This window comes from Lolium perenne, chromosome 4 (genome assembly GCF_019359855.2).
Source record: "Lolium perenne isolate Kyuss_39 chromosome 4, Kyuss_2.0, whole genome shotgun sequence".
NCBI classification, from domain to species: Eukaryota; Viridiplantae; Streptophyta; class Magnoliopsida; order Poales; family Poaceae; genus Lolium; species Lolium perenne.
This window is the reverse complement of record NC_067247.2, coordinates 135,256,213-135,281,845: the sequence shown is the minus strand read 5'-3', so window position 1 is coordinate 135,281,845 and position 25,633 is coordinate 135,256,213. Positions and strand designations below refer to the sequence as shown.

Sequence of the window (25,633 nt, the reverse complement as noted above, 5' to 3'; positions counted from 1 at the left end):
AAGTGAAAGTGAGAAGGTTGTTACTCTTGGGTTCTTGGATCCCTAGACGGCTTAGCGGTCTTTGTGCTATTCTTGGGGCCTCCAATTAAGTTGTGGAGACTCATCAAGCTTTGTGAGGCCTTTGCGGCAAATTTCTTGGGAGCCTCCAATTAGGTTGTGGTGATTGCCTCAAGCTTTGTACGGGTTCGGTGACCACCCTCAAGGTTCCATAGTGGATCGAGGACTTCCCTTTTGGTAGGAAGGCTCGATGAGAATACGGTGACTCGGTAAGGCCTTCGTGGTGTTTGGAGTGCTTTGTCCTCCACACGGCTCCAATTCGCAAGAGTGTGAACTTCGGCATACGTCGTCGTCTCTGCATCAACTCGGTTATTCCTATATCCGAGCTCTTTACTTATGCACTTTACTTTGCGATTGCCTTCGTGCTTGAAGTTATATATCTTGCTATCACATAGTTGCTTGTCTTGCTTATCATAAGTTGTTGGTGCACATAGGTGAACCCTAGTTATATAGTGTTTTATCCCGCATTTGTTAAACCATATTCGTAAAAGTTTAAAACCGGCTATTCACACCCCCCTCTAGGTGGCATCCGTGTCATTTCAATTTTTCGTGTCAAAATTTGACTAATGATTTAGTCAACCAAATATAAGTTATATTTTATTTTAAAATATACCATTGAAAAGTTTATAGAAATGTGCATCCAATGAAATAATTTTGAATGACATGCAACTCATATTTACTTGACCCTATTATTAGTCAAAATTGCCTCAAGAAACAAAGTTGCCTTATTTTTATGAAAAGAGGGAGTATTAATATGGAATGGGCAAAGCTTTTGCCTGGCGTTTGAAAATTATACAACATGTGTTATCAGATCACAGAGAAACGTTGTCTGATTGGTTACTGCATGAACATATACTGGATCCAAAGCTCTCACAGTTTGGATATGTCTGTCATTACACTGGTTGGCAGCAATAGTGGAGAGAGAGGGACATGAAATAGATCAGGAATGTTTTCCCTGTTTATGTCAACAGCCTGTATGATAGAAATATCTTTGTTCTTGACAAATGAGAACAGATGAGGAAAGGTTATTTGCAGAGAGTCATCCTCCTCATTTCAGCTATCTCTCCATACTAACAGTAGAACCAGTAGTATAATCAATCAGAGAAATAGGCATAGACGATTGATTCACAGAGAATTTCATGCTGCCTCTTCTCTTTCCCTTTTCGATTGGAAAAATCTCATCATTAATGTTCGGCCCTATGTTGAGCGATGTACATTTCAACTGGCTACATAAATAAATAACTTGCAGCGAGGAGTGTGTGTTACGAATATCGCCCCGAAACATGTTCAACTCATTTGCGTGACATGTCCCGAAAACCTTCCTTGCCGGGAGCCACTATGTATGAAGTATTGAGACGTCGCAAAAATACTGGAATAACAAGGCAGACCTAGATTCATCAGATCTCGGATTCTCATCCATGGCAGAATCATTCGGGCTTTCCAGCAGCTTCCATCATTGCCTTTGCTTTGACCAGCTTCTCGATCTGCCTCACAATCTGAAAAAAAAAACATCATAAAATTTCCAATTGTCACCATTAGTTATATCTGCGTGAAATTATTAACAAAAAGACTTGTCTATTCAGGTGCAGCTATTTGCAGTCCCGTCCAACTATGCAAAATAAAATTTATGTTACAGTGCTGTCCATGATGCTTATATCGCTCACCTCAATGACCATGTCCTCTAAGCTCAAAGAGTCGATGCTGCCGTAGCCTAATTGAGAAGCCACATCTGGAAGGTGTTCAATCCAAAAGCATGTTAACAGGATTTCCACAAGTGCAGAAATACGTTATCTATGTTCAAATTGAAGAAATGCTGCTGGAAGTTATCTGCTTACTTTGCACTGAAACAGTAACATCAGAATTTGCATAGCGCTCTTTCAGATTATCATAACGCTGGCGGAGCTTCCCCATGGCCTGCAAGCATGAGATCTCTCAACTGTGATTAGCAAGATTCGCAGTTCAACAACAGATATAATTGACATCGATTTCAACCTAAGATTGACAAGGACACATAAGAAAGAAACAACTAATGTGAAAACAAAGGCCAGGATCTTATTGCTAAGGGATTCTCCTGTTTAATGCAAATGCAGGGCATCGTATAGCCTCTTCTCTTCTTCAAACGGTGGATAGGATAGCAAGTCCCCGTTAATACAAGGATGCTCCAATCTTATGCAAGCATATATGTAGACTACTGTGTCTTGAGTAACATGAATAAGAGCATCGATCATAAAGAGGATGGTGTAGTCCGAAGTAGAAAGAAGATGAACCTTGGAAAATGAATCTGGGTCTGAAATAGCATTTGCCCCCATGCTCTTGAGCATATCGTTCACCGCTAGCTCGAGAGGAACGTCGATCCAGATGGAGACCCCGTGCCTCAGAAGCCCTCTTGAGAGTAGACACAAGCATGAGAGAACCTTCAATCAGACAGGTGCCGACAGAAGAGGCAGCGAAGGCAGGAGAGGCGTATACATACAGGTTGGTGGAGTTCATGACGGCGCCATCGCCGCAGCAGAGCACGAGGCTGCCCATGGACGTGAGCTGCTTCAGCCCTTCGGTCTGCGGGACAGTTACAAGAGGATCATATTAGAATGGTGCTAAGTGTATACTAGAGAGAAGTCCATATTACCAACCCTCAGCTTCTCCTGGGGAGGGTTGAGATTACAACACTGAACTACATTTTGGTTCAAAGTAGAGGTGTATATAGAAAGAGAGAAGGCACCTCGACTTCGAGGTAGCCCTTCTCGTCGGTTTCCCGGAAGGTGGCGAGGGCTTCCTTGCCGCCGAGGACGTCCTCGAGCAGGTCCTCGCTGCAGAGGTACCGGTATATGATGGAGTTGGCGAGGAGCTTGGCGATGTTGCGCTTGGCGTTGCAGTCCGTCCCTGCGCGAGAGAGGCCGATATTCAGTTAAACTTCCAGCCTGAATTGGGAAGACGACGCAGTGGGGAGAGCACAGGGGGAATACACACCGACGATGTAGATGGGCGTCTTCCTGAAATCGCCGACGGCCTCCGCGGTCTTCCTCTGGATTATCGAGATTCAGAATTCCAAAATCATTCCACGAGTAGTAAGTAGATAGGTGAATGTGTAATGAGGAATTGAGGAGAGGCATATAGGAACGCACGAGCAGGTCGACGGATGGGTTGAGCTCCTCCAGGGTCAATTCGGTGGCTGAAAACCAATGCCGAATCCAATCCTCAATCTCTCTGAAGAAAATCATCTGCGAGGAAGGATTGGGGATAGGGACCTACCTGGGAGGGCGCGAAGACGACGGCGGGGATGGGTACGGCCCCGCCTGGCGGAGAAGAGCGGATGCTGGTGGTGCCTGGGGTTCGGGGAGGAGGAGACGGAGGGCGAGAAGAAGGCCGCCGTCGCCGCCCGCATCGCCGTCGCCGTCGCCATTGTCGCCTCTGCTCCTTGTCTATCGTTGGCCTCGGGTTATCCGCGCCACCACCACAGCCAAGCTAAGGAGGAAGATATCTGGGCCTCTGGTGTGGGAATGGACGGTGCGCGGCCGACTGATTCGTGGGCCCCACGTTCCAGTGACCCGACCAGGCCGCCAAATCCATCTATAAAATGCCAGCCGGACTGCTCAAGTCCATTACGAGCTAGGGTTCCTTCTTCTTTCTTCCGCCGCCGCCAGAGCCAGAGCAATCTCATCTCTGGTTTGTCGCTGGCTAATGGCGCTAGTGATCCTCGGTTTTGCTCTTTTTGGGGAGATATCTTTTCTGCGTTTTATTCTGATTTGTTTCGTTGGGTGTTGTGAATTTGATCTTCTCTTTATGGGAGGAAGGAATGGTGTGATGATTTCTTATAGAGTTGCAGAAGCATCATGTGCATTACATCTCAATTCCACACGAGATTTCTGACCATTCTCCCTCATATACTTCTAGGATCTAGCTAGACGGATCCCTTTCTCAGAGAAAAAAAAGTACTTAAAAAAAGTACTTTAAAAAAGTACTGTTGAAGTGTTTATGATTTGTATGATTTAATCTCCCCGCTTGGTTTGTCTGCTTTCAAGACGATAGGACTGCCTAGAACTTCCAATTCACGCAGTGCGATAGAAAAACGGTGGTCAGACGACCGGCAGACTGAAAACGAGATAGCAATATGCTGTCGCGATATCGAAGAAAAATACATCGAATTCAGCTTCTGTTGGTCACTCCGTTTTTCCTCTAATGTTCAGGGAACATGAGCAATAATAAAACTTGATTACAGCATATGTTTCAGACTTGGTCTGCAACAAAAGAGTACAACTGGTGTTGCCCGAAAAAGATTACAACTGGTGTTGCAGGAAAGAGGCGAGCAAAGAGGAAGAAATACGGCACTCTTGCAGTCTAGCCCTAGGAATTAAAATAAAATGAACCAGTTTCACATTCTAGATTGTCCAATTATGCTTCTACAAACATGTAGCCAAAAAAATTTAGGTTGGATGCCGGCCAACAATAGCAACAATAATCTGTGGTCTCTACAACCCTCGATACACATCTAGCAAAAAATGTAAATTCAGCTTCAGGAAGACCCTGCAAATGCAAAGTTAGAGTCCGAAAAACTTTGACAGCCAGGCGATCAGATTGATGCAAAGACAGAATTATAATTTCCGCTTAAGCTCAACCAGCAAGGGCAGATCCAGGATTCGGCGAGACAATCATTACCTTTGGATTGTAGAATTTGTTTTCAAGAGTGGGGACATCAAAAAATCCCCTTTCATCCATTATTGACAATCAAATGAAAATACTGAAGAGAAGTCGATTGGTGCCCTATCCACATGGCAGTGTGGGCAGCTAACCTGGGAAGCGAAATACAGTAAAAAAAAAACAGATTGAAACAGAGCAATTTTTTTGCCTTATTCATTAATTAATAATTAATAATTAATACTATCTCCGTTCATAAAAGGATGCGAAAGATTTATCCAAATTCAGATGTATCTATACACTAAGAGTGTCTAGATATATTTAAGTTTAAACAAACTTTTGACATCTGTTTATGGTCAGAGATAGTAAGAAAATGTTTAGTTTTTAGGAAAAAATCGAATGAAAAACCTACAATGACAGTGCAAAGTGCACACAACAAGCATACCACATGCACCCACAACCAAACCTAACACAAACCTGAACAACATGATTGCATCCACTCTAGCTAACACAACATACCACAAAGCGACACTCCAACACCATGCTGAACAAGACAAGCCATGACAATGTAGGGCGCCAATCGCAGATCCAGCGTAGGCAGCAGCCAAGTCAGCGAGAAAGTCACAAACCTCTCAGGCAAGTATAGCTCCGAGCACCGTCGCCAACATCCCAGACTTAGCAACCCCAGCACTAAAAGAAACCACATGCCCTGCTAGACTTAGAGCATCTCTAACAGAGCCCGTAAATCACGCCAAAATCGTATTTTTTCGGCCGATTTACGGGTTCGGGTTGAAAGTGGCGCAGAACAAAGACTGAACTCACTGTCCGGTCCGAATAACTTTTCAGGGGCCCAAAAAATTTCTCACCCGACCCCTATTAATACTGACCGAAGGATGGTTTACAGGCCCAAAACTGAACGGATTTCTAACCGCTCCTACAGCGCCGCCGTCCGTGCTACCGCCTCCAGCTGCCGATTTCTGGCTGCTTTGCTAAAATTGTGCACTGCCAGCCTAGCTCGTGGCTGCATGCGGGGCGCGTGACGAGCGGGCACGGCAGGCCATGGCACGATCGCGGTGGCAGGTAGGCGGGGCCAAGCAACATCAGCTAGCAGCTTCAAGCAGCGGCATGCGCGCGGCCAAGCAGCAAAAACGCGCAGCGCGCAGCAGCATCACTCGCTGTAGAGCACTAGGCCAAGCGGCATCACTAACCACGGCCGCCGCTCGGCTCTTCCGTGTGCGACTCAGCCTGATCCCAAGCTCGCGGCTGCAGCTAGGGGTGCGGGCGGTGACCCGCGTTGGGAGATCTAGGCAGCAGCGCGGACATTTCCTATGAAGAAGGTGATGACTTTTCGAATATTCTGTTTTTTAGTTTTAGTTTACAGATTTGTTCTGCGCCATCCATTTTGCGATCCAAAAACACATTTCTAAAGATTAAACTTGAGTTTTTCGATTTACATTTTTTATATGCTCTGTTAGAGATGCTCTTAGACAAGACATCACCACTCTTGTTAAAGCGAAATGCTTAACTCATACATGATCTGCATAACCAGAGCCGTAATGACCAAGCTCGCCTTAGCACGAGGAGAGAAATACAGCATTTGATGATAAGCCATAAACAGATACGCAAGCTGACAGTGTTGCCATCGTGATCAAGCAATTCTGCCTTGGATCATCATTAGAAACACGATCAGTTTATCTTGGAGGCAAAGAAATGCAATAACGCGCTACACTAAACATCACCATACTTCAGCATGTTCCATTTATTTTCTTTACTTTTGCTGTGCCCAAATGAGCTTTTACTTCTACTTGTACAACATTACAGTAAGAGGCAAAAAGGGGCAAATAAATAAGGTTACAAAATGCTGGTCATAATCACTCAGAAACCAGGGCGCTACTGGTTTTAAAGTACACACAGCACACGCAAAACTGTATATGGTCTGTAAATTAGAAAGCACACTTCGAAGACAAGACTTCTAAAAGACAGTCTCTCACCGTCTCTCTATCAACATGACAATCAGCACAAGCTGTGTCTCGTGGTGTGAATCGAGTTCCAGTGTTTACGTTGACAGGCTGTGTCTCGTGGTGTGAATCGAGTTCCAGTGTTTACGTGGACAGGCTGGGTGTCAATGCTTGTGGCTTCCCTCTGCCCATTGAGAACCCCCGAGTGCCATCTGGCATTCGTGGCCCTGGTTGCTGTTTGTTAGCTCCTGCCGGAGGCGGTGACTGTGTCTGCTGCTGCTCAGTCTTGACTGGGTGGCTGGAAGGCGGGGTTCCAATAGGATGGCCACCACCCCGGTTGTTACCTTGATTGTTGCTGTTTTGATGATGGTGCTGCGGATGGTTGTTGTTGTGGTATTGGTTGTTATGGTTATTGTAGCCACGCCCTCGGCCTCTACCTCCACGTCCACGGCCTCTGCCACGTCCTCGGCCCGTATCACCAGTGCTCTCCTCGGACTGTAAAAAATCAATTGTTTTCAGGTCTATGGAGAGAAGTCTCTTCGAACAAGCTTGGAGGTACAAAAACAGACACAATCAATTGAATCTCACAAATTTTCAAGTGGTAATTTAAAGAACAAGTAATTTCGCAGAGCAATGTACTGCTCAAACTACGTGACAAGTACCAAGTTAGAGTATTCTTGTATTATAGCTGATTGATGGCTAACAACAGTACAACACAAAACTGCTACCAGACTGGGCCCATATTTAGAAATATGTTGGCAGTTTTACTTTTAAAATTCTTTTTAAGCCCTGTACAAAAAATAAAGGAGACTAGAGATTATATAGTACTTCATGCATTTCTCTTCTGAACGTACAATTTGGTCAGGTGTGGGAATTCATTATAAAAGGAATGGCAGAAAAGAATGAACATGGTGTCAATGGTCTTATTAATGCCTTGCGAAGAAGAGAGAAACAGATAGCTCTTACTCACCTTAACTAAACAATGTAACGAGGCTAAACAAGGTAAAAGATAATTAAATCGGCATGCACCTTAACTAAACAAGATTTGGGGGGGGGGGGGGGGGGGGGATAGACCTTATGTTCAGAAGAAACGGAGGGGGTACTTACAACATGCTCTCCTAGTGCATCTGATGGTTGAGATGTTTCTTCTAAATGTTTATCATTTGGTTGATCAGAAGTGGAAACATCCTCATCACCATGTGCATCAGTTTCATGCCCACCTTTTCTACCTTTGCCTCCCTTAGCCTATAACACAAAAGACATTATACTGTTTTAGGGAAAAGTTTTTCTTTTGCAATAAGCAAACAAATGAAATAAAGGATTGTTGGCATACATTAAACTAGTTCAGCAATATGCAAATAGACTTTTAAAAACACTGTTGACATATATTAGTAATATGATATGGATGTAATCCTGAAACAATATAAATATCAAATTTATTATTCTTCCTAATAGATCAGAACTGAACAAAAGGGGCAACATTTGAAGTTTCAACATACTGTAGGGTGAAGGTGTGGTTATACCAGAATTGAGGTCGGCCACTCATGTTAGTAACATTAAATATTCCTTGTTAACACCAAAAGGTCCATGATTTTGATTCAAATGCATGTCTACAATATTGCTGAATTTCTGAGAAGCAGTTGATTTTGTGTTCATGTTAACAAGCTAAATTTATAATGCTGAACATTAGGGCACGTCATAATTTCATTGGCGGCCCATCCAACAAAGATGGAAAAATGTTGTGGTGATACTTATTATACGGGCATGAATTATATCCAGAATAAGCATAAAACAGAGTCATAACTTCAAAAAGTAGAGAAAACTCCATCGCCAAAGCAACGCCAATCTTTGAAAAGAATGTTGAGGCAAAAAGGATTGGAGTTGCTAGAATTAACTCTTGAACTTATCCAGTCAACAGTTCAACTCAGACACATCCAATGAACAGTTCAAGTCAGACACATCTTTAACCTCAGGTGGTTCAAACCCGGTTTTTGAATTGGGAAAAACAGACTATGATGCAATTTAGCTTGTGAGAAAATACAGCCACAATTCAGTGCTGGCTGGTTTGGAACAATCCGTGCATCAACGCCTCTACCATACTTCCGTTTTTGTTCCTTGACAAAAGTGATTGTGTTTATTGGTTCCGGATGCCATTATAAAGTAATTGCTATTAATTGTAGTTTCATTATGACAGTCTTCATAACGATATGTCAGGAGGGTTCAAATGGAAATGCGCTGAGTCGCCGACACTGAGGGAACATGTAAACCAAATAGGATTTCTTTCTAAAGGACTTACAACATTCTTATCTGGAGAGCAAATCTGAAGTGTATTTTTTTATAAGGGGACAAGTGGTATCCACTTATACTTTACGTATTCAAGTATTGCCAATTCACGACCCTTCGTATGTTAGCATGGAATAAGATGTTATTTTGGGCCAACTAGGGAATAATCAGTCCATAAGGACATGGCATAAGAATCACCGGATCAGTTCTTAAATCATGGTCTAGAGCAAAGTTGCCAGAAAAATAGCTTCAAGTACAGCAAAATCAATTAGAGTATTTGAAACAGAATTTGATGCTAAAATCAAGAATTTGGATAGTAAAGCCAGTAGCCAAAACAGGGCGGAGAAGCCTAACAATGATGATGATCGACGATTCCATCACTTAAATACATCTCCATGATTCAACCCTAATTATATGCAAAACATGCTTGCTGCAGAAGCTCATGTGTACCGATGGAGCCCTGTTGGTGCCAACATGAATACCTACTTGTGGCGATTGAGACAGATTGCCAGATTTCGCGTCCTTGTGGAGAACAACGAGAACCCATAGGGCCGGGGCAAGCATTTTGCCGATCCTCAAACAGATCCAAGAGCTTTGCAAGGGTTTGGTTCTTTGGACATTTTTTTGTGAGACAGGACGTGAATATGGCAGTTTAGTCCTTGGCCGAAATTGCTCCGCTGTCACAGGATCTGATCACAGTAACCCGGTGCATCGATGATCAATTAATATAAAAACATTGATTCTTAAAAGATAAAGAGTCCCGCCAAACACGCTTTGACCATAGTTTCTAGTAGCAATCCACGTAGGTAAGCTGAGAAATAAGAAATCAGAAAAAACTATGCGCTATTAATGCATCTTTCCAAATGCAGATGGAGACACATAATCGCATTTGCGAAAGAATGGAATCATGAGAATAAAAAATAAAGTATGCCAGATACTTCATTCATATAGCCTCATCGTAATCTGATATTTATGGCAAGTACTTGTCATCATAACTCATAAGGTTTGTATAAGCAGTTAAGCACCAGAACTATTTCATGTCCAATTTGATTAAACCCAAATAATATGGTTACCATGCAAGAATTCAACAACCGAACTCTGAGCCCGCTTCTCCAGTTCCTCTCATCATTAAGCACCAGAGTCTGCATCAGATGAAGCGACATCATTGGTAATACGGATATAAGTTATGATGCTATTTATGTGCAAAGATAAATACCGCTTTCTCAGCATCCTCAATAGTATCATACTCAACAAAAGCGTGCAGCTGCCATGAGGTAAAAACTATTAGTTTGACATACAATCAGCAAAAGGTGACGCACAACAAGGCAATGATGAAACTGAGGGCATGATATAACAGTCAAACTGCATAAATATAATCATTCAGTGGTACCCCACACAACTATTAGAACACAACTTCCATTAAGAATATAATATAATATTTGAGAGCTAGAAACAAGAATAATAATTACCTTGTTGGCGAAAAGCATATCTAGTTTAGCAGATCGATTAGTAACTGGACCAGTGCCATTTGGGGTCTGAGGATAGCATGTTCGGATTGTCCTTACGCTGCAACATGGGAAAACAAGAATGGTCATACAAGGCAGTTTTCTCACGACTGAAACAGAATAGTTGCGCTCAGTATTGACCTACAATAAGTATTACCTGCCAACAGATGAGAAAATCTTCATAAGGTTCTGGTAACAATGATCATCTGGAAGATTTTCTGCAACAACAATTCGAGCCTACAACACACGCAAAGTTTTCCATACTATAGTCTAGCATCAATTTTCTCCATAAAGTGGACTAGAAAACTCAAGCATATGGATGTCTCATGCAATGTATCACGGGCTCATAATTACCTGGAGTTCTTCTAGATCTGATTCTGTAAATGGTTGTTCACGCTTTACTCTGTTTCCATCTTCACTAACGACCTGCATGTATAACCAAACAGTTATACATGTTTTTTTCAAAAGAATAGAAGCTTTGTCCCCTCCCCACAACACACACACACATCCTATAAAATTATGTAAGCACATGCATTTGCAGGGGAAAGACAAACAAGCAGAAGTAGACATGATGTGCCTAATCTTAATCATATGACCTATGAAGGATAGCACCCTGTCAATGAATGAAACAACTTAAAAAAACTACATTTTGAGATCTGGCTGCAATGTACAATAGAATTATAGTAGAACTTACAAGCTTTGATGAAGTCCGAAGAGCTGAAGCAAGCATTGAATTACTTTGCAGCAAAGACTTAATTTTCTTGAAGGAAGCAACAACTGACATCGGCACTGCATTGAGTGAAAATGTAAATCAGTTTGCCACATATAACTTGATAGCTGATACCCGATTATATTTGTTTGTCCAAGTAGTGAAGGAATTCATTTTGCTTCATAGTAGGCACAAACTAATTTCATGATACTTTTATCAATAAAGTAAGGAAAACTAGCATGTGGAGGTCCAGTTTATAGTGAAATTATTTTCTGACAAATATGGCAAGCACTGTCCCATTAGTAAATTTGCTAGAAGCTGGTACAAGATAATGCTACAACACGCATCAGCAAACACCCAACTGAACATGAAAGACCCGTGAAAAGTAATCAATTGACATGCATGATAAGATAGAATAAAAAATGTTAATTTCAATTTTTCAATTGATGTTAAATTAGCTACAGAGTCCCAGTCCATTGAACATGCCTTAATGAATCAATGTAAACATAATCCCTGATAAGATAAAAGAAATGTGGAGACAAACTGTATCTAAACATGAGAAGCGTAAGATACTGTGAAAGCTCATGCATAACATCTTTTAGAAAAGAGAAATAAGCAAGGTATGTCCTATTAAATACTCCCTCCGTTCACTAATATAAGATGTTTTAGCCTTTAGTAGATTCATCTATTTTGGTATGTATCTAGTCTACTTTTAGTGTGTAGATTCACTCATTATAGTGTGTACCTAGTTTCACTTTGAAGTGTCTAAAACGTCCTATAATTATGAACAGAGGAAGTACATGATATCTTAGTTTCGAAGCAAAGAAAAACGTGTACCGTAATTCATGTGTAGGGAATTAACGGAAAAGTAGCATGTATAAGGTATCAAGTAATTGTCTTTGGAAGCCTATTATGATTCTCACCGTCAGCTTAAATCTTTAAAGTAGCAACACCTTAAACATGATTTTCTTTTTTATTGATGGAATAGAAAGCTAAAGTGACGACATCTTTCATTCAAAAAAAAAGAAATAAAACAGTCAACACCAGGTATCAGTATGATAAATACTCATTACAAATCTCACAAAATGAGTTGAGATGCGAGCACACAACTCACCATATCCTTCAGGATCCTTAGTAATAAACCTCATCAAATGTTCTGTGGTGGCCAGATTTATATCACTGAAGTAATACTCCACCTACAAGGTTAAAATTTATGATCAAATAAGATTCTCAGTAAAAACAAAACAACACAGGATTCTCAGTAATACTCCACCTACAAGGTTAAAATTTATGACATAAGATTCTCAGTAAAAACAAAACAACACAGGATTTAATTGACATGATTGCGCCCTTCAGACTCCACTCGCACGTGTATGTATGTACGTGCACGCAGCTCCAACACTAACGGTGATACCAGCAAGATCGGAGAGCTAATAGTACCAAAATATACATCTACTAATTCGGTGCAGCAGGCCTGTCCAAAAATAGCCGAACGGGCAGAAAGCCGTTGCGCGGACTTTCTGATCTACTGAAGCATCACACACGACAAACGTGTAGCTACTTGAAACGTACTAGTAGCAAATTAACTTTCCATGCCGATCTAGTAACACCTAGCCAGAAATCGAGCGACAGAGCAGACAGCATGGAGCAAGAGGGGGAGCAGCAAACCAAACCTGTTTGGTAATCTTGTGCAGCAAGTCGTCCGGGTTGAGCTCCCTCCCCTGCGGCTGAGGCTGGGCTGGCGGCAGCGGCAGCGGCTGCTCGAGCCCCGCGTCATGGTCCAGCACGGCAGCGAACCCCGCGGCAGCTCCGCCACCGGCAGCGTAGTACTCGAAGGGCGGCGGGGCCCGGGGCGGCGGCGGCGGGCCGGCCACGAAGAAGGAGGCGGGCGGCGGCGGGGGCGGGCCGGCGAAGACGTGGATCACGGCGGGCTGCTGCACCGGCACGGGCAACGGCGCGGGCGCTGGCGGGCGCGGCACGAACTCCGGCGCCTGCGCGTTGAGCCGGCTGGCGGAGCTGCTCCGCGAGAGCGCCCCCGGGAGCTGCGGCTCCTCTCCCGCCGCCGGATCCGGCATCGGAGCTTAGGGTTTCGGCGCCAGTAGCGGGAGCGGCAGCGGGAGCTTGAGCTGGCGAGGTAGCGGAGTGGTGGTGGTGATCAGTGGCCGGCAGGGTGGCGCTAGAGGGGTGGTAGCTAGCTTGTTAGGGCGGGCGCGGCGGAGAAGCTCTCGGAGGTCGCGGGCGCCGGCGAGGTGGGATATTTATTTCGGGCGCGCGCGACAGAGGCCGCCACGGGGGATCAGCGCCGCGGCCACGCTCCGCCTCCGATCGGGGAGGGAGGTGACTGGTCCGGAGGGTGCGTAGACCCGGTGTATGGACTGGTGCCCGAGCTGGCTCACACGTGGCGTGTGTCTGGCTGCGGGTGTATGGACCGGGCGTAGGGAGGGGACGGACCGCGAGAGTGGGGCCGGGAGGTGGCCGCGGGATTGGATCGAGGCGGAGCGCAGTGGTGGGTGTCGTGTCCTCCGTATGATTCCTCCTGCGCGACCCAATCCGTGGCCTATATACGGGGCGACTGACCCCATCGCCACTGGCAGTGGAACGGCAGTGGGGGGCGTGTCCTGCCTCTTGCTCCGTGATCTCTCAAGAAATCCGATTCACTTCTACTTTTGCTTTCATGCCATCTTTCTTTTTTCGACAACACTAGCATGTCATCTTTGTACTTCCATAGCTCTATTATTAACGTGAAAGAAAAATGAAAACAAATCATAGTAATGTCATTACATGTATTCCTTCCTCCCACTCGCGTGCCCGCTGCTGCATCTACATCCGGCTAACTCGGTCCCTCTCCTCCCCTCCCCTCCCCTCCCCTCCCCTCCCCTCCATCTAGTGGCCACGCCGGCGGATAGAGCAGAGGAGACATGATCTCTTCATCGTTTGTTTTTTTAAGTCTGTTTTCCTCTGGTTTTGTCTTCCGAGCGGCATCGGAGGTGCAGGCGGCGATGGCGTGTTGGAATAAGGTCTCTCCAGACTTTTTTTGCCTCGTGGGCATTCGATCTTGAGTCTGCCAAGGGCTCGTGAGGGTTTGTATCACCGGATCTGCTGATTCTCTTCGGATCTTGGCAATTGGTTTGTACCAGCTCAGGAAGGAGTGGAAGCAGCACGCGTCGTCGAAACGGTCTAGAGGTTAAACACGAATGGCATCTCAAGGATTTTGTTGTAATTTTTGTTTCCTTGTGGTGCTTTATAATGTCACATGTTTCTTTCAATGCCAGGCTCCTTTTTGCAACAAAAAATTACCATGTATTTCTTTTTTTTGCGAAAAATTACATTGACCTATTCATAATTCATCAGCATCATTACAAATAGCTTCAAATGTAATAAAATTCGAAGACTCACTAGCATGAGCCGAAGGCCCTCCACGGAACTTTCCCCCTCCATCACCGGAGCCAGTCAAAACTTGTCAAATTAGACCTTGTTGTAATCGACATATGGGAAGCCATCGTGCTAAAGCCCCAATAGACCAAAACAAGAGTAGCAACCATCATCCGACAACCATACATCGGAAGAGATTGGCCTGAAACCATACCAATGAACACGAAAACCGACAGGATCCAGAAGATCGGTCAGACACATGACTCCTCGCGGCCTCCCCCGGCGCTATGCGCACCACATGAACGAGGATAGGGTGGGGGGATTATTCTAACTTCAAGGCGTCGCCACCGCCTCACCATCTCGAAGAAGACTAAGGAAAAAACCTAAACCAAGAAGCAGGGGCCCTCCCGCCGGTGAGAGGGAAGGTTTCGCCACACCTCTAAGGCCTAAAAGTCCATCGTAGGTGGAGCGAACCAGCGCAGTGCCCATAGAGAAGGTATGTTTCTTATTGATGGCCAAATGTAAATTAAATAAAATCACCGTACTGATACTACATGGCATCGTGTTTAGTTGCTTACTTTCATTGTCATGACTCCCCTCCTTTGCTCCATGTCGTCGTCGGTCATGCCAGCTTACCCGGTAAGCCTTGACATACTCTCGGTGCCTATATTTGTATCGATAAGTTGCAAACTTCTTTACAAAATTTTTTTTGCACGAACACGAAGGAGTTTTAGAGTGTTAGGGAACAATGGACCAATACAAGAGGAAAGGTAAGAAACAAAACATCTAGTCTTGTGGCATTACAATACTAATGGCTTTGGCTTTGGCTTTTGACCATAAAGACGATTCCTCCTTGGTTTGTGCCACCGTTGCGGTCGACAAGTGATTCTGGAAGACACACACATTTCTCTCCTTCCACTCCTCCCTTGAGAGAAGCATGGCTATGGAAGCCATCACTCTCCTAGATTGTCCTTGCTTTTGGACAAACCATCTCCACCAATCTTGGACGATTAAAGCTTCATAGCACAAATCTTGATTGACATCATGAAGGCCAATCCACTCTTTTATGTTTGACCACACCCTTCTCGTGAAAACGACAATTAAAAAGAAGGTGTGCGAGGGATTCTCGAGTTCGGTTACAAAGTTTGCAATTGCCATAACTATGTCATCCAAGATTTTCAAGCCTATCCGCCGTGTGCCACAACTTGCATTCCAAATGGTGTTGTCAAAAAAGTGCTACCAAGTACCAAATGGTGTTGTCAAAAAAGTGCTACCAAGTACCAAATGGTGTTGTCAAAAAAGTGCTACGGCTTGACAACATTTTCATCTAATGCATCAATGGATGCAAAAGCCTGGGTCTACTCCCTTTTCAAAAAAAAAAAATCAGTTTAAAAGTCAACTCTTGCAACCCGGCCACGTAGGCAGAAAAAAGAATCACACTCGAGGGAGCTAAGATTCAGCTCCAATAAACAAAAGGTTTTAATAATATCCTGAAGTCAGAATAAATTCCTCCTCACTCTATCCTCACTTTAGTGGTGCGTCTAACGTCGGCAGACGGTGAATGGCCAAGGCCGATAGGTATTTGGGATCTAGATGATTTTTGTGTTAGTTGGTATGGTTTTCGGTCAGTATCTTTTTATCTATGGTTATCATCATTGGCGACAGTTGTTGCTCTACTGCTTTAGTCTTTTAAAGTCTTAGCACGGTGATTTTTTTTAGATAAAAGATAAGATGTGCCTGACTTTAAATTAATAAAGCCCTCAAGGTTCAACAAAGTACGATAAACACAATGGCTTTCCATTTGTCTACTATAACAAACTATACTACCGATAAGCTTTTTCTAACTCCGGTGATGAAGGGTGAGGACAACGGCACACCAATAACTCGTATTAGTGCGCTAGGTGGTATAATTACCTATTTGTAATTTTATTGCTTTTGAGACTCTGTACTGTTGATTAGTAATAGATTCTTGAAAGTTTTGAAAAAAAGAACTGCCCGAATGACTGAAAACAGTTTCGCTTTCAGGCAACGGTAGAAACACCTGCAAATTCATTTCCTCGTCTCAGTTTTGGCAAAGCATTTCCTGGTCAGCCAGGCAACTCGGTGGAACAACCTGCCCATAGGCAACTCCATGCGCATTCCGGCAGAGCGACTCGGCCGCTCCCGGCTGCTTCCCGTAGCTCAGCCGGACGTTACGCATGGTGATTCCGGAGCACGGCCGGCTCGGGCTGCAGTCGAACCGCACGGCCACCGGCGTCGCCGACGTCCCGACGACGTCCGTGAATGAGACATTGGTGATCTTGATCCCTGATCCCTGAAACAAGACACACGCTCTGTGCCAGTATTCCCCGAGAGTTGGGTGTTGAAATACACATAGTTGGGTATGGTACCTCGGTGGGGCAGCTCACGTTTCCGGGGCAGTAGTTCTGGTCGACGATGATGGGGTTCCGGACGTCCCTCATGACCACGTCGGAGAACGCGACGCCGTCGACGAGCCCGTTGTTGGCCTTCGCCCACGTCTTGATCCGCAGCCCGTTGGTCGTACCGGCGAGCGTCACAGCCCTGACGGTGATGTTCCGCACGGCCAGCTGCTCCGGCGTGTCGCCCAGGCTCCCGATACTGATATACATACAGATTGATTATACACATCAGCCGACGGACAGTCGACGGGCTCAAGCTGGTCACTCGCCTGATGCCGTGGCCCGGGCCGCAGCTGACGCCCTGAATCCACACGTCCGACGAGCCCTCGACCATGGAGATGCAGTCGTCGCCGGTGCCGATCCTGGCGTTCCGGACGGTGACGTCGCTCGACTGCTTGATGTGGATGCCGTCCGTGTTGGGGCTGTCCCCCGGCGCCGACACCGCCGTGTCCACTATCGCCACGCCGGTGCTCGACTGGACCGTCACATGGATGCCGGCGCTGTTCAGCGACGTCAGGCCATGGATCAGCACGTTCCTGGACCGGTATATCGTCAACGACTGCGTTCCAACGCCCAGTTAATGACTCAATGTTAACATTATCGTTCTATTTTCTCTGGAAGAAAGCACTGACTGACCCTGGTGGCGACGGGGCAAGACGAGCCGCCGCCGGCTCTCCGGCACGCCCAGTACGCCTGGCCCCTGCCGTCGAGCGTGCCGCCGTTGATGGTCACCCCGTCCACGTTCTGGAGCACGATCCAGAGCTGCACGCCGGCGTACGGCACGGGCGCGAGCACCGTGCCCGCGATGTCCACGGTCACCGCGCCGCTCCGGCACGGCCCGCTGAACCTCGCCCTGGACACCAAGAACTCGCCTGCCGGCACGAGCACCGAGGCCGAGCCCTCCGCCGCGCACGCCGCGGCCCACGCGCTGAGGAACGCGCCCGCGCAGTCCGTCCGGCCGTCGGCCACGGCGCCGTAGTCGACGACGCTGTAGGACGTCGCCGCGGCGCCTCTAGCCACGGCGGCCAGTGACACGCACAGGTGGGCGAGGAGAGCGAGGTTGGAGCGCCGTGCCGGCATTGGGCAGTAGCGCCTCGTGGTCGATCTGTGCGTGGCCGGAGATGCGTGTGTCCACAGCATTGGGGTCGTGCCGTGCAAGTTTGTTTTCGTTTCGGATGCACAATACTAGGAGTTGTGTTAAGCAACACACATTGTCACATTGATAAGTTCCTAAAAGAAGCAACACTGATAGGTACTTGAGTTTTAGTTTGCAGAGCGTGCACAAAATTAAAATGACATGCATTTCAGTAGATTTTTTTGTGTGTGTAAGGCCTGAAATTGGTTGTTCTCGTGGGGTACTGCAAAAAAGTTGGTGTGACTCGTATCACCTTTAGGAATCGACATTTAGAAGGCCCATTAAGATGAAAAAAGGACTATGATACCTTTTCAAAAGGAGAAAATGTTCGCCTCATTCCATTAGTGAGGAAGAAAGAACATAAGCGGCATTAGGGCATGAGCAATGGAGGATAAAATTTAGAATAAAAGAGAGGTACAATTTCCTCCCAACCAATAGATCGACCATTCTTCAGCATCTTATACCATTCCGCAGCTCTGCCCTTCAGAGATATTGAGAATAGCTTCCTCTTAACTTGGTCCTTTGAAATACCTGCACTCTCAAACAACTCGAATAATTCATGTATAAAGAGTAAATGATCACTAGGATGGACAGTCCCATCTCCAAAATAGCAATTGTTCATAGCAAGTTCAACAATTTTCATAGGTATCTTGAAAGGAATACTTTCAGTAGGTGGATTTAAAATATCACAAACATCATTAGAGTTATCGCATATGGGAGATAAAGTATTATCAGAGCAAATTTTCTCCCCTAAAGCTGGGAAGCTAAGAAGATCATAAAAACTAGCTTCCCCAAACTTAGACTTTTCCATAGCATTAGCAGTAATTGCGTTCATACTAATAACATTGCTACTAGCATGCAAATAAGATTCCATATAAAACAATTCATGTCTTAACTCAGGAAAAAGATTAAAAAGCTCACTAATTTTTTTTGTTGTTTTCCATTATGCCTAACTAGTGAAAAATAAAAACAAGAAAAAAAAAGATGCAATTGCAGAATCTAAAGAAAATAACTTCGAGCACCCACACACCGGCAATAGTGCTAGGAAATAGCTTAGTAGTCGGAGGATGTGAATACCTTTTACCTTACCTCCCCGGCAACGGCGCCAGAAAAATATTTGCTGGCGTGCAGTTGACGTGGGAGTTAGAAATCTCTGTGGTGTAATTTTCCTTCACGTCCCCGGCAATGGCGCCAGAAAATAGCTTGATGTCTACGCACGCTTCTATTCATGTAGACAGTGTTGGGCCTCCAAGAGCAGAGGTTTGTAGAACGGCAGCAAGTTTCCCTTAAGTGAATCACCCAAGGTTTATCGAACTCAGGGAGGTAGATGTCAAAGATATCCCTCTCAAGCAACCCTGCAATTAAGATACAAGAAGTCTTTTGCGTCCCCAACACACCTAATACACTTGTCAGATGTATATGTGCACTAGTTCGGCGAAGAGATAGTGAAATACAAGTAATATGGATGATTATAAGTAGTAATTGCAATCTGAAATAAAAATGGCAGCAAGCGAACATGTAGCAGAACTTGTTGGAAACGGTGTTTCAATGCTTAGAAACAAGGCCTAGGGATCATACTTTCACTAGTGGACACTCTCAACAATGATCACATAACTGAATAAATAAACGCTACTCTCAAACACTCTCTTGTTGGATAACAAACACCATTCATTGTGTAGGGCTGCAAAAGCACACCTCAATCCGAAGTAAACAAGCTCCACAACGTCATAAATGAATCACACACGATGCGCACACTGTCACCATCACACCGTGGAGAGTAACTTTGGAGTTCATATTAAAGTAACCTCTAGAGTGCATAATAGACAAGAGCAACATCTACATATTCAACTAGATTACAAAGCTCATGATCACACAAAGATCACACCATGGGAGAGAGAGATGAACCACATAGCTACCGGTAGAGCCCTCAGCCTCGGGGGAGAACTACTCCCTCCTCATCATGGGAGACAGCAACGGCGATGAAGATGGCGATGGAGTCGATGGAGATGGCTCCGGGGGAAATTCCCCGTCTCGGCGGCGTGCCGGAACAGAGACTTCTGTCCCCCGAACTTGGCTTCGCGATGGCGGTGGCTACGTAACTTTTCTCGTATTTTGGCTCTCCGTACTAGGGTTTTCCGATACGAAGGAATATATAGGCGAAGAGGCAGCATCGGGGGAGCCAGGGGGTGGGCTCCCCACACCTGGGCGCGACAGGGGGCCAGGCCGCGCCGCCCTATGGGGTGGCCCCCCTGCTGGCCGTCTCCGACTCTTCTTCGATGTTCTGGAACACTCCGTGGAAAATAGGGCCGTGGGCTTTTGTTTCGTCCAATTCCGAGAATATTTCGTTTGTAGAATTTCTGAAACCAAAAACATCAGAAAACAGGAACTGGCGCTTCGGCATCTTGTTAATAGGTTAGTCCCGGAAAATGCATAAAAATGATATAAAATATGAATAAAACATGTAGGTATTGTCATAAAACTAACATGGAACATAAGAAATTATAGATAAGTTGGAGACGTATCAATAAGCAGTAGTGTAATAAAGACAGCAGTAATGATTATAGTAAACAATAGGATTAAAATACTGTAGGCATAGGGATGGATGAACGGGTGCTGCATGGATAAGATAACTCATGTAATAATCAAGACAAGGCATTTGCAGATAATAATAAAACAGTATCCAAGTACTAAATAACCATAGGCATGTGTTCTGTATATAGTCGTACGTGCTCGCAATGAGAAACTTGCATAACATGTTTTGTCCTACCAGCCGGTGGCAGCCGGACCTCTAGGAAAACTACTGGTAATTAAGGTACTCCTTTTAATAGAGTACCGGAGCAAAGCATTAACACTCCGTGAACACATGTGATCCTCATATCACAGCCTTCACCTCCGGTTGTCCCAATTTCTGTCACTTTGGGGCCTCGGGTTCCGAACAGCAATATGTGTATACAACTTGTAGGTAAGATCATAAAACAATGAATATCATCATGAATCAATAACATGTTCAGATATGAAATCATGGCAATTGGGCCCTAAGTGACAAGCATTAAGCATAACAACTTGCAACAATATCATAAAAGTACCAACAACGGATACTAGGCACCATGCCCTAACAATCTTATGGCTATTACATGAATAATCTCATCCAATCCCTACCATCCCCTTCAGCCTACAGCGGGGATTTACTCACACATGGATGGGGGGAACATGGATGGTCGATGAAGAGGCGTCGGTGGCGATGATGGCGATGATCTCCTCCAATTCCCCGTCCCGGCAGGGTGCCAGAAAGGAGTTTCTGATCCCGAAATAAGGTTTTCGATGGCGGCGGAGTTCTGGATGTCTTCTAGAAAATTGGTCGAACCCCCCGTGCGTTTTTAGGTCAAGGGCTTTAAGTAGTCCAGAGGGGAGCGCCGGGGGACGGCCGAGGTGGCGTCCCCATGTGCCGGCGCGGCCATGGGCCCACCGCGCCGCCACGTTGTGTGCGCGCCTCGTGGCCCCCCTCCGTCACGTCTTCTGGCTCCGAGGGTCTTCTGTAAAAATAGGCCCATTGCAATTATTTCCGTGGATTTTCCTGAAAGTTGATTTTCTGCACAAAAATAAGACACCAGGGCAATTCTGCTGAAAACAGCGTTAGTCCGTGTTAGTTGTATCCAAAATACACAAATTAGAGGCAAAACAATAGCAAAAGTGTTCGGGAAAGTAGATACGTTTTGGACATATCAACTCCCCCAAGCTTAGCTTATTGCTTGTCCTCAAGCAATTCAGTTAACAACTGAGTGCGATAAAAGAACTTTCACGAACACATTTTCTCATATGATGTAAATATTCTCATTATATGGACGAGTACTTAGGCAATTCATAATAATATAAATGCAAATAAAGTCATCTAATAGTTATGTCAATCATGAAAAAGATACCAACAAACTAATAATAAGCATCATGAAACATATCTATCAGCAGGATTGCAATGCTCATAAAAAGATATGATAAAGTGATACCTCGCTTGCCCGTATTTGTACAGCAAAACATAAATGCCCAGGCACCTCTGAAATTCATGGGAAGACTAGAAGTAAAGATTATCAAAGATAAAAGCATCAAAGTTATACCACAGTTAACCATATTCTGGGACAAACATATTACACTAAGAATGACAATTATGCTCTCAAGAAGGTGCTCAAAGAAAGGATGGTGACTCAACATAAAAGTAAAAGATTGACCCTTGATTGCTTTGTTACGCGTACAACACGCGTCCGTTGGGAACCCCAAGAGGAAGGTGTGATGCGTACAGCGGCAAGTTTTCCCTCAGTAAGAAACCAAGGTTTATCCAACTAGTAGGAGCCAAGAAGCACGTTGAAGGTTGATGGCGGCGGAGTGTAGTGCGGCGCAACACCAGGGATTCCGGCGCCAACGTGGAACCTGCACAACACAACCAAGATACTTTGCCCCAACTTAACAGTGAGGTTGTCAATCTCACCGGCTTGCTGTAACAAAGGATTAGATGTATAGTGTGGATGATGATGTTTGCAGAGAACAGTAGAACGAGTATTGCAGTAGATTGTATTCAATGTAAAAGAATGGACCGGGGTCCACAGTTCACTAGTGGTGTCTCTCCCATAAGAATAAGTAGCATGTTGGGTGAACAAATTACAGTTGGACAATTGACAAATAAAGAGGGCATGACCATGCACATACATGTTATGATGAGTAGTGTGAGATTTAATTGGGCATTACGACAAAGTACATAGACCGCTATCCAGCATGCATCTATGCCTAAAAAGTCCACCTTCAGGTTATCATCCGAACCCCCTCCAGTATTAAGTTCAAACAACAGACAATTGCATTAAGTATGGTGCGTAATGTAATCAATAAATACATCCTTAGACATAGCATTGATGTTTTATCCCTAGTGGCAACAGCACATCCACAACCTTAGAACTTTCTGTCACTGTCCCAGATTTAATGGAGGCATGTACCCACTATCGAGCATAAATACACCCTCTTGGAGTTACAAGTAAAAACTTGGCCAGAGCCTCTACTAGTTTCTGTCACTGTCCCAGATTTAACGGAGAGCATGCAAGATCATAAACAACACATAGATGATAGATTGATAATCAACATAACATAGCATTCACTATTCATCGGATCCCAACAAACGCAACATGTAGCATTACAGATAGATGATCTTGATCATGTTAGGCAGCTCACAAGATCCAACAATGATAGCACAATCAGGAGAAGACGACCATCTAGCTACTGCTATGGACCCATAGTCCAGGGGTGAACTACTCACACATCACTCCGGAGGCGACCATGGCGGTGAAGTGTCCTCCGGGAGATGATTCCCCTCTCCGGCAGGGTGCCGGAGGCGATCTCCTGAATCCCCCGAGATGGGATTGGTGGCGGCGGCGTCTCTGGAAGGTTTTCCGTATCGTGGCTCTCGGTACTGGAACTATTATCGACGAAGGCTTCTTATAGGCGAAGAGGTAGGTTTAGGGGCGACGCGAGGGGCCCACACGCTAGGCCGGCGCGGCCAGGGCCTGGGCCGCGCCGCCCTAGTGTGGCGTCGCCTCGTCGCCCCACTTCGTATCTCCCCCGGTGTTCTGGAAGCTTCGTGGAAAAATAAGATCCTGGGCGTTGATTTCGTCCAATTCCGAGAATATTTCCTTACTAGGATTTCTGAAACCAAAAACAGCAGAAAACAGCAACTGACTCTTCGGCATCTTGTTAATAGGTTAGTGCCGGAAAATGCATAAATATGACATAAAGTATGTATAAAACATGTAGGTATCATCAATAAAGTAGCATGGAACATAAGAAATTATCGATACGTTGGAGACGTATCAGCATCCCCAAGCTTAGTTCCTACTCGTCCCGAGTAGATAAATGATAACAAAGATAATTTCTGAAGTGACATACCATCATAATCTTGATCAATACTATTGTAAGCACATGTAATGAATGCAGCGATCCAAAGCAATGGTAAAGACAATGGTTAAACAATTGAATCATATAACAAAGACTTTTCATGAATAGTACTCTCAAGACAAGCATCAATAAGTCTTGCATAAGAGTTAACTCATAAAGCAATAAATTCATAGTAAAGGCATTGAAGCAACACAAAGGAAGATTAAGTTTCAGCGGTTGCTTTCAACTTGTAACATGTATATCTCATGGATAGTTGTCAACATAAAGTAATATGATGAATGCAAATATGCAAGTATGTAAGAATCAATGCACGCTAATGAAGTGTTTGCTTCTTGAGATGGGAGGAAATAGGTAAACTGACTCAACATAAAAGTAGAAGAATGGCCCTTCGACGAGGGAAGCATCGATTGCTATATTTGTGCTAGAGCTTTTATTTTGAAAACAAGAAACAATTTTGTCAACGGTAGTAATAAAGCATATGTGTTATGTAAATTATATCCTACAAGTTGCAAGCCTCATGCATAGTATACCAATAGTGCCCGCACCTTGTCCTAATTAGCTCGGATTACCTGGATTATCACCGCAATACATATGTTTTAACCAAGTATCACAAAGGGGTACCTCTATGCCGCCTGTACAAAGGTCTAAGGAGAAAGCTCGCATTGGATTTCTCGCTTTTGATTATTCTCAACTTAGACATCCATACCGGGACAACATAGACAACAGATAATGGACTCCTCTTTAATGCTTAAGCATTCAACAACAAATAATATTCTCATAAGAGATTGAGGATTGTTGTCCAAAACTGAAACTTCCACCATGGATCATGGCTTTAGTTAGCGGCCCAATGTTCTTCTCTAACAATATGCATGCTCAAACCATTCAACTCATGGTAAATCGCCCTTACTTCAGACAAGACGAACATGCATAGCAACTCACATGATATTCAACAAAGGGTAGTTGATGGCGTCCCCAGGAACATGGTTATCGCACAACAAGCAACTTAATAAGAAATAAGATACATAAGTACATATTCAATACCACAATAGTTTTTAGGCTATTTGTCCCATGAGCTATATATTGCAAAGATAAAGGATAGAAATTTAAAGGTAGCACTCATGCAATTTACTTTGGAATGGCGGAGAAATACCATGTAGTAGGTAGGTATGGTGGACACAAATGGCATAGTTATTGGCTCAAGGATTTGGATGCACGAGAAGTAATCCCTCTCAATACAAGGCTTAGGCTAGCAAGGTTATTTGAAGCAAACACAAGTATGAACCGGTACAGCAAAACTCACATAAAAACATATTGCAAGCATTATAAGACTCTACACTGTCATCCTTGTTGCTCAAACCCTTACTAGAAAATATCTAGACTCTAGAGAGATCAATCATGCAAACCAAATTTCAACAAGCTCTATGTATTTCTTCACTAATAGGTGCAAAGTATATGATGCAAGAGCTTAAACATGATCCTTATGAGCACAACAATTGCCAAGTATCAAATTATTCAAGACATTCTACCAATTACTACATGTAACATTTCCCGTTTCCAACCATATAACAATTAACGAAGCAGTTTTAACCTTCTCCATGAACATTATGAGTAAAGCCTAAGGACATATTTGTCCA

General features: G+C 44.5%; 3 protein-coding genes across 3 annotated transcripts; all 3 read right to left on the bottom strand.

Annotated features, from left to right (window-relative positions):
• Positions 1-1,181: 1,181 nt before the first annotated feature.
• On the bottom strand, positions 1,182-3,494 carry LOC127293982 (probable inactive shikimate kinase like 1, chloroplastic). Its single transcript, XM_051323716.1, has 9 exons — positions 3,307-3,494; positions 3,180-3,226; positions 3,025-3,079; positions 2,777-2,937; positions 2,531-2,613; positions 2,325-2,442; positions 1,893-1,971; positions 1,722-1,786; positions 1,182-1,553 (listed from the first exon to the last, which is right to left on the bottom strand). Exons 1-9 carry the CDS (start codon positions 3,455-3,457, stop codon positions 1,485-1,487), a joined length of 828 nt encoding a protein of 275 aa, XP_051179676.1. The 5' UTR covers positions 3,458-3,494; the 3' UTR covers positions 1,182-1,484.
• A 2,919-nt stretch (positions 3,495-6,413) lies between these two features.
• Positions 6,414-13,401, bottom strand: LOC127293981 (la-related protein 6B). The gene is made up of 10 exons (XM_051323715.2): positions 12,818-13,401; positions 12,259-12,340; positions 11,130-11,224; positions 10,790-10,861; positions 10,593-10,672; positions 10,400-10,496; positions 10,147-10,194; positions 10,004-10,072; positions 7,755-7,892; positions 6,414-7,142 (listed from the first exon to the last, which is right to left on the bottom strand). Exons 1-10 carry the CDS (start codon positions 13,217-13,219, stop codon positions 6,792-6,794), a joined length of 1,434 nt encoding a protein of 477 aa, XP_051179675.1. The 5' UTR covers positions 13,220-13,401; the 3' UTR covers positions 6,414-6,791.
• Positions 13,402-16,423: 3,022 nt separating this feature from the next.
• On the bottom strand, positions 16,424-18,133 carry LOC127293980 (polygalacturonase-like). The gene is made up of 4 exons (XM_051323714.2): positions 17,573-18,133; positions 17,206-17,495; positions 16,907-17,135; positions 16,424-16,830 (listed from the first exon to the last, which is right to left on the bottom strand). The coding sequence occupies exons 1-4, from the start codon at positions 18,074-18,076 to the stop codon at positions 16,579-16,581; spliced, it is 1,275 nt and encodes a 424-aa protein (XP_051179674.1). The 5' UTR covers positions 18,077-18,133; the 3' UTR covers positions 16,424-16,578.
• Between the last annotated feature and the right edge of the window lie 7,500 nt (positions 18,134-25,633).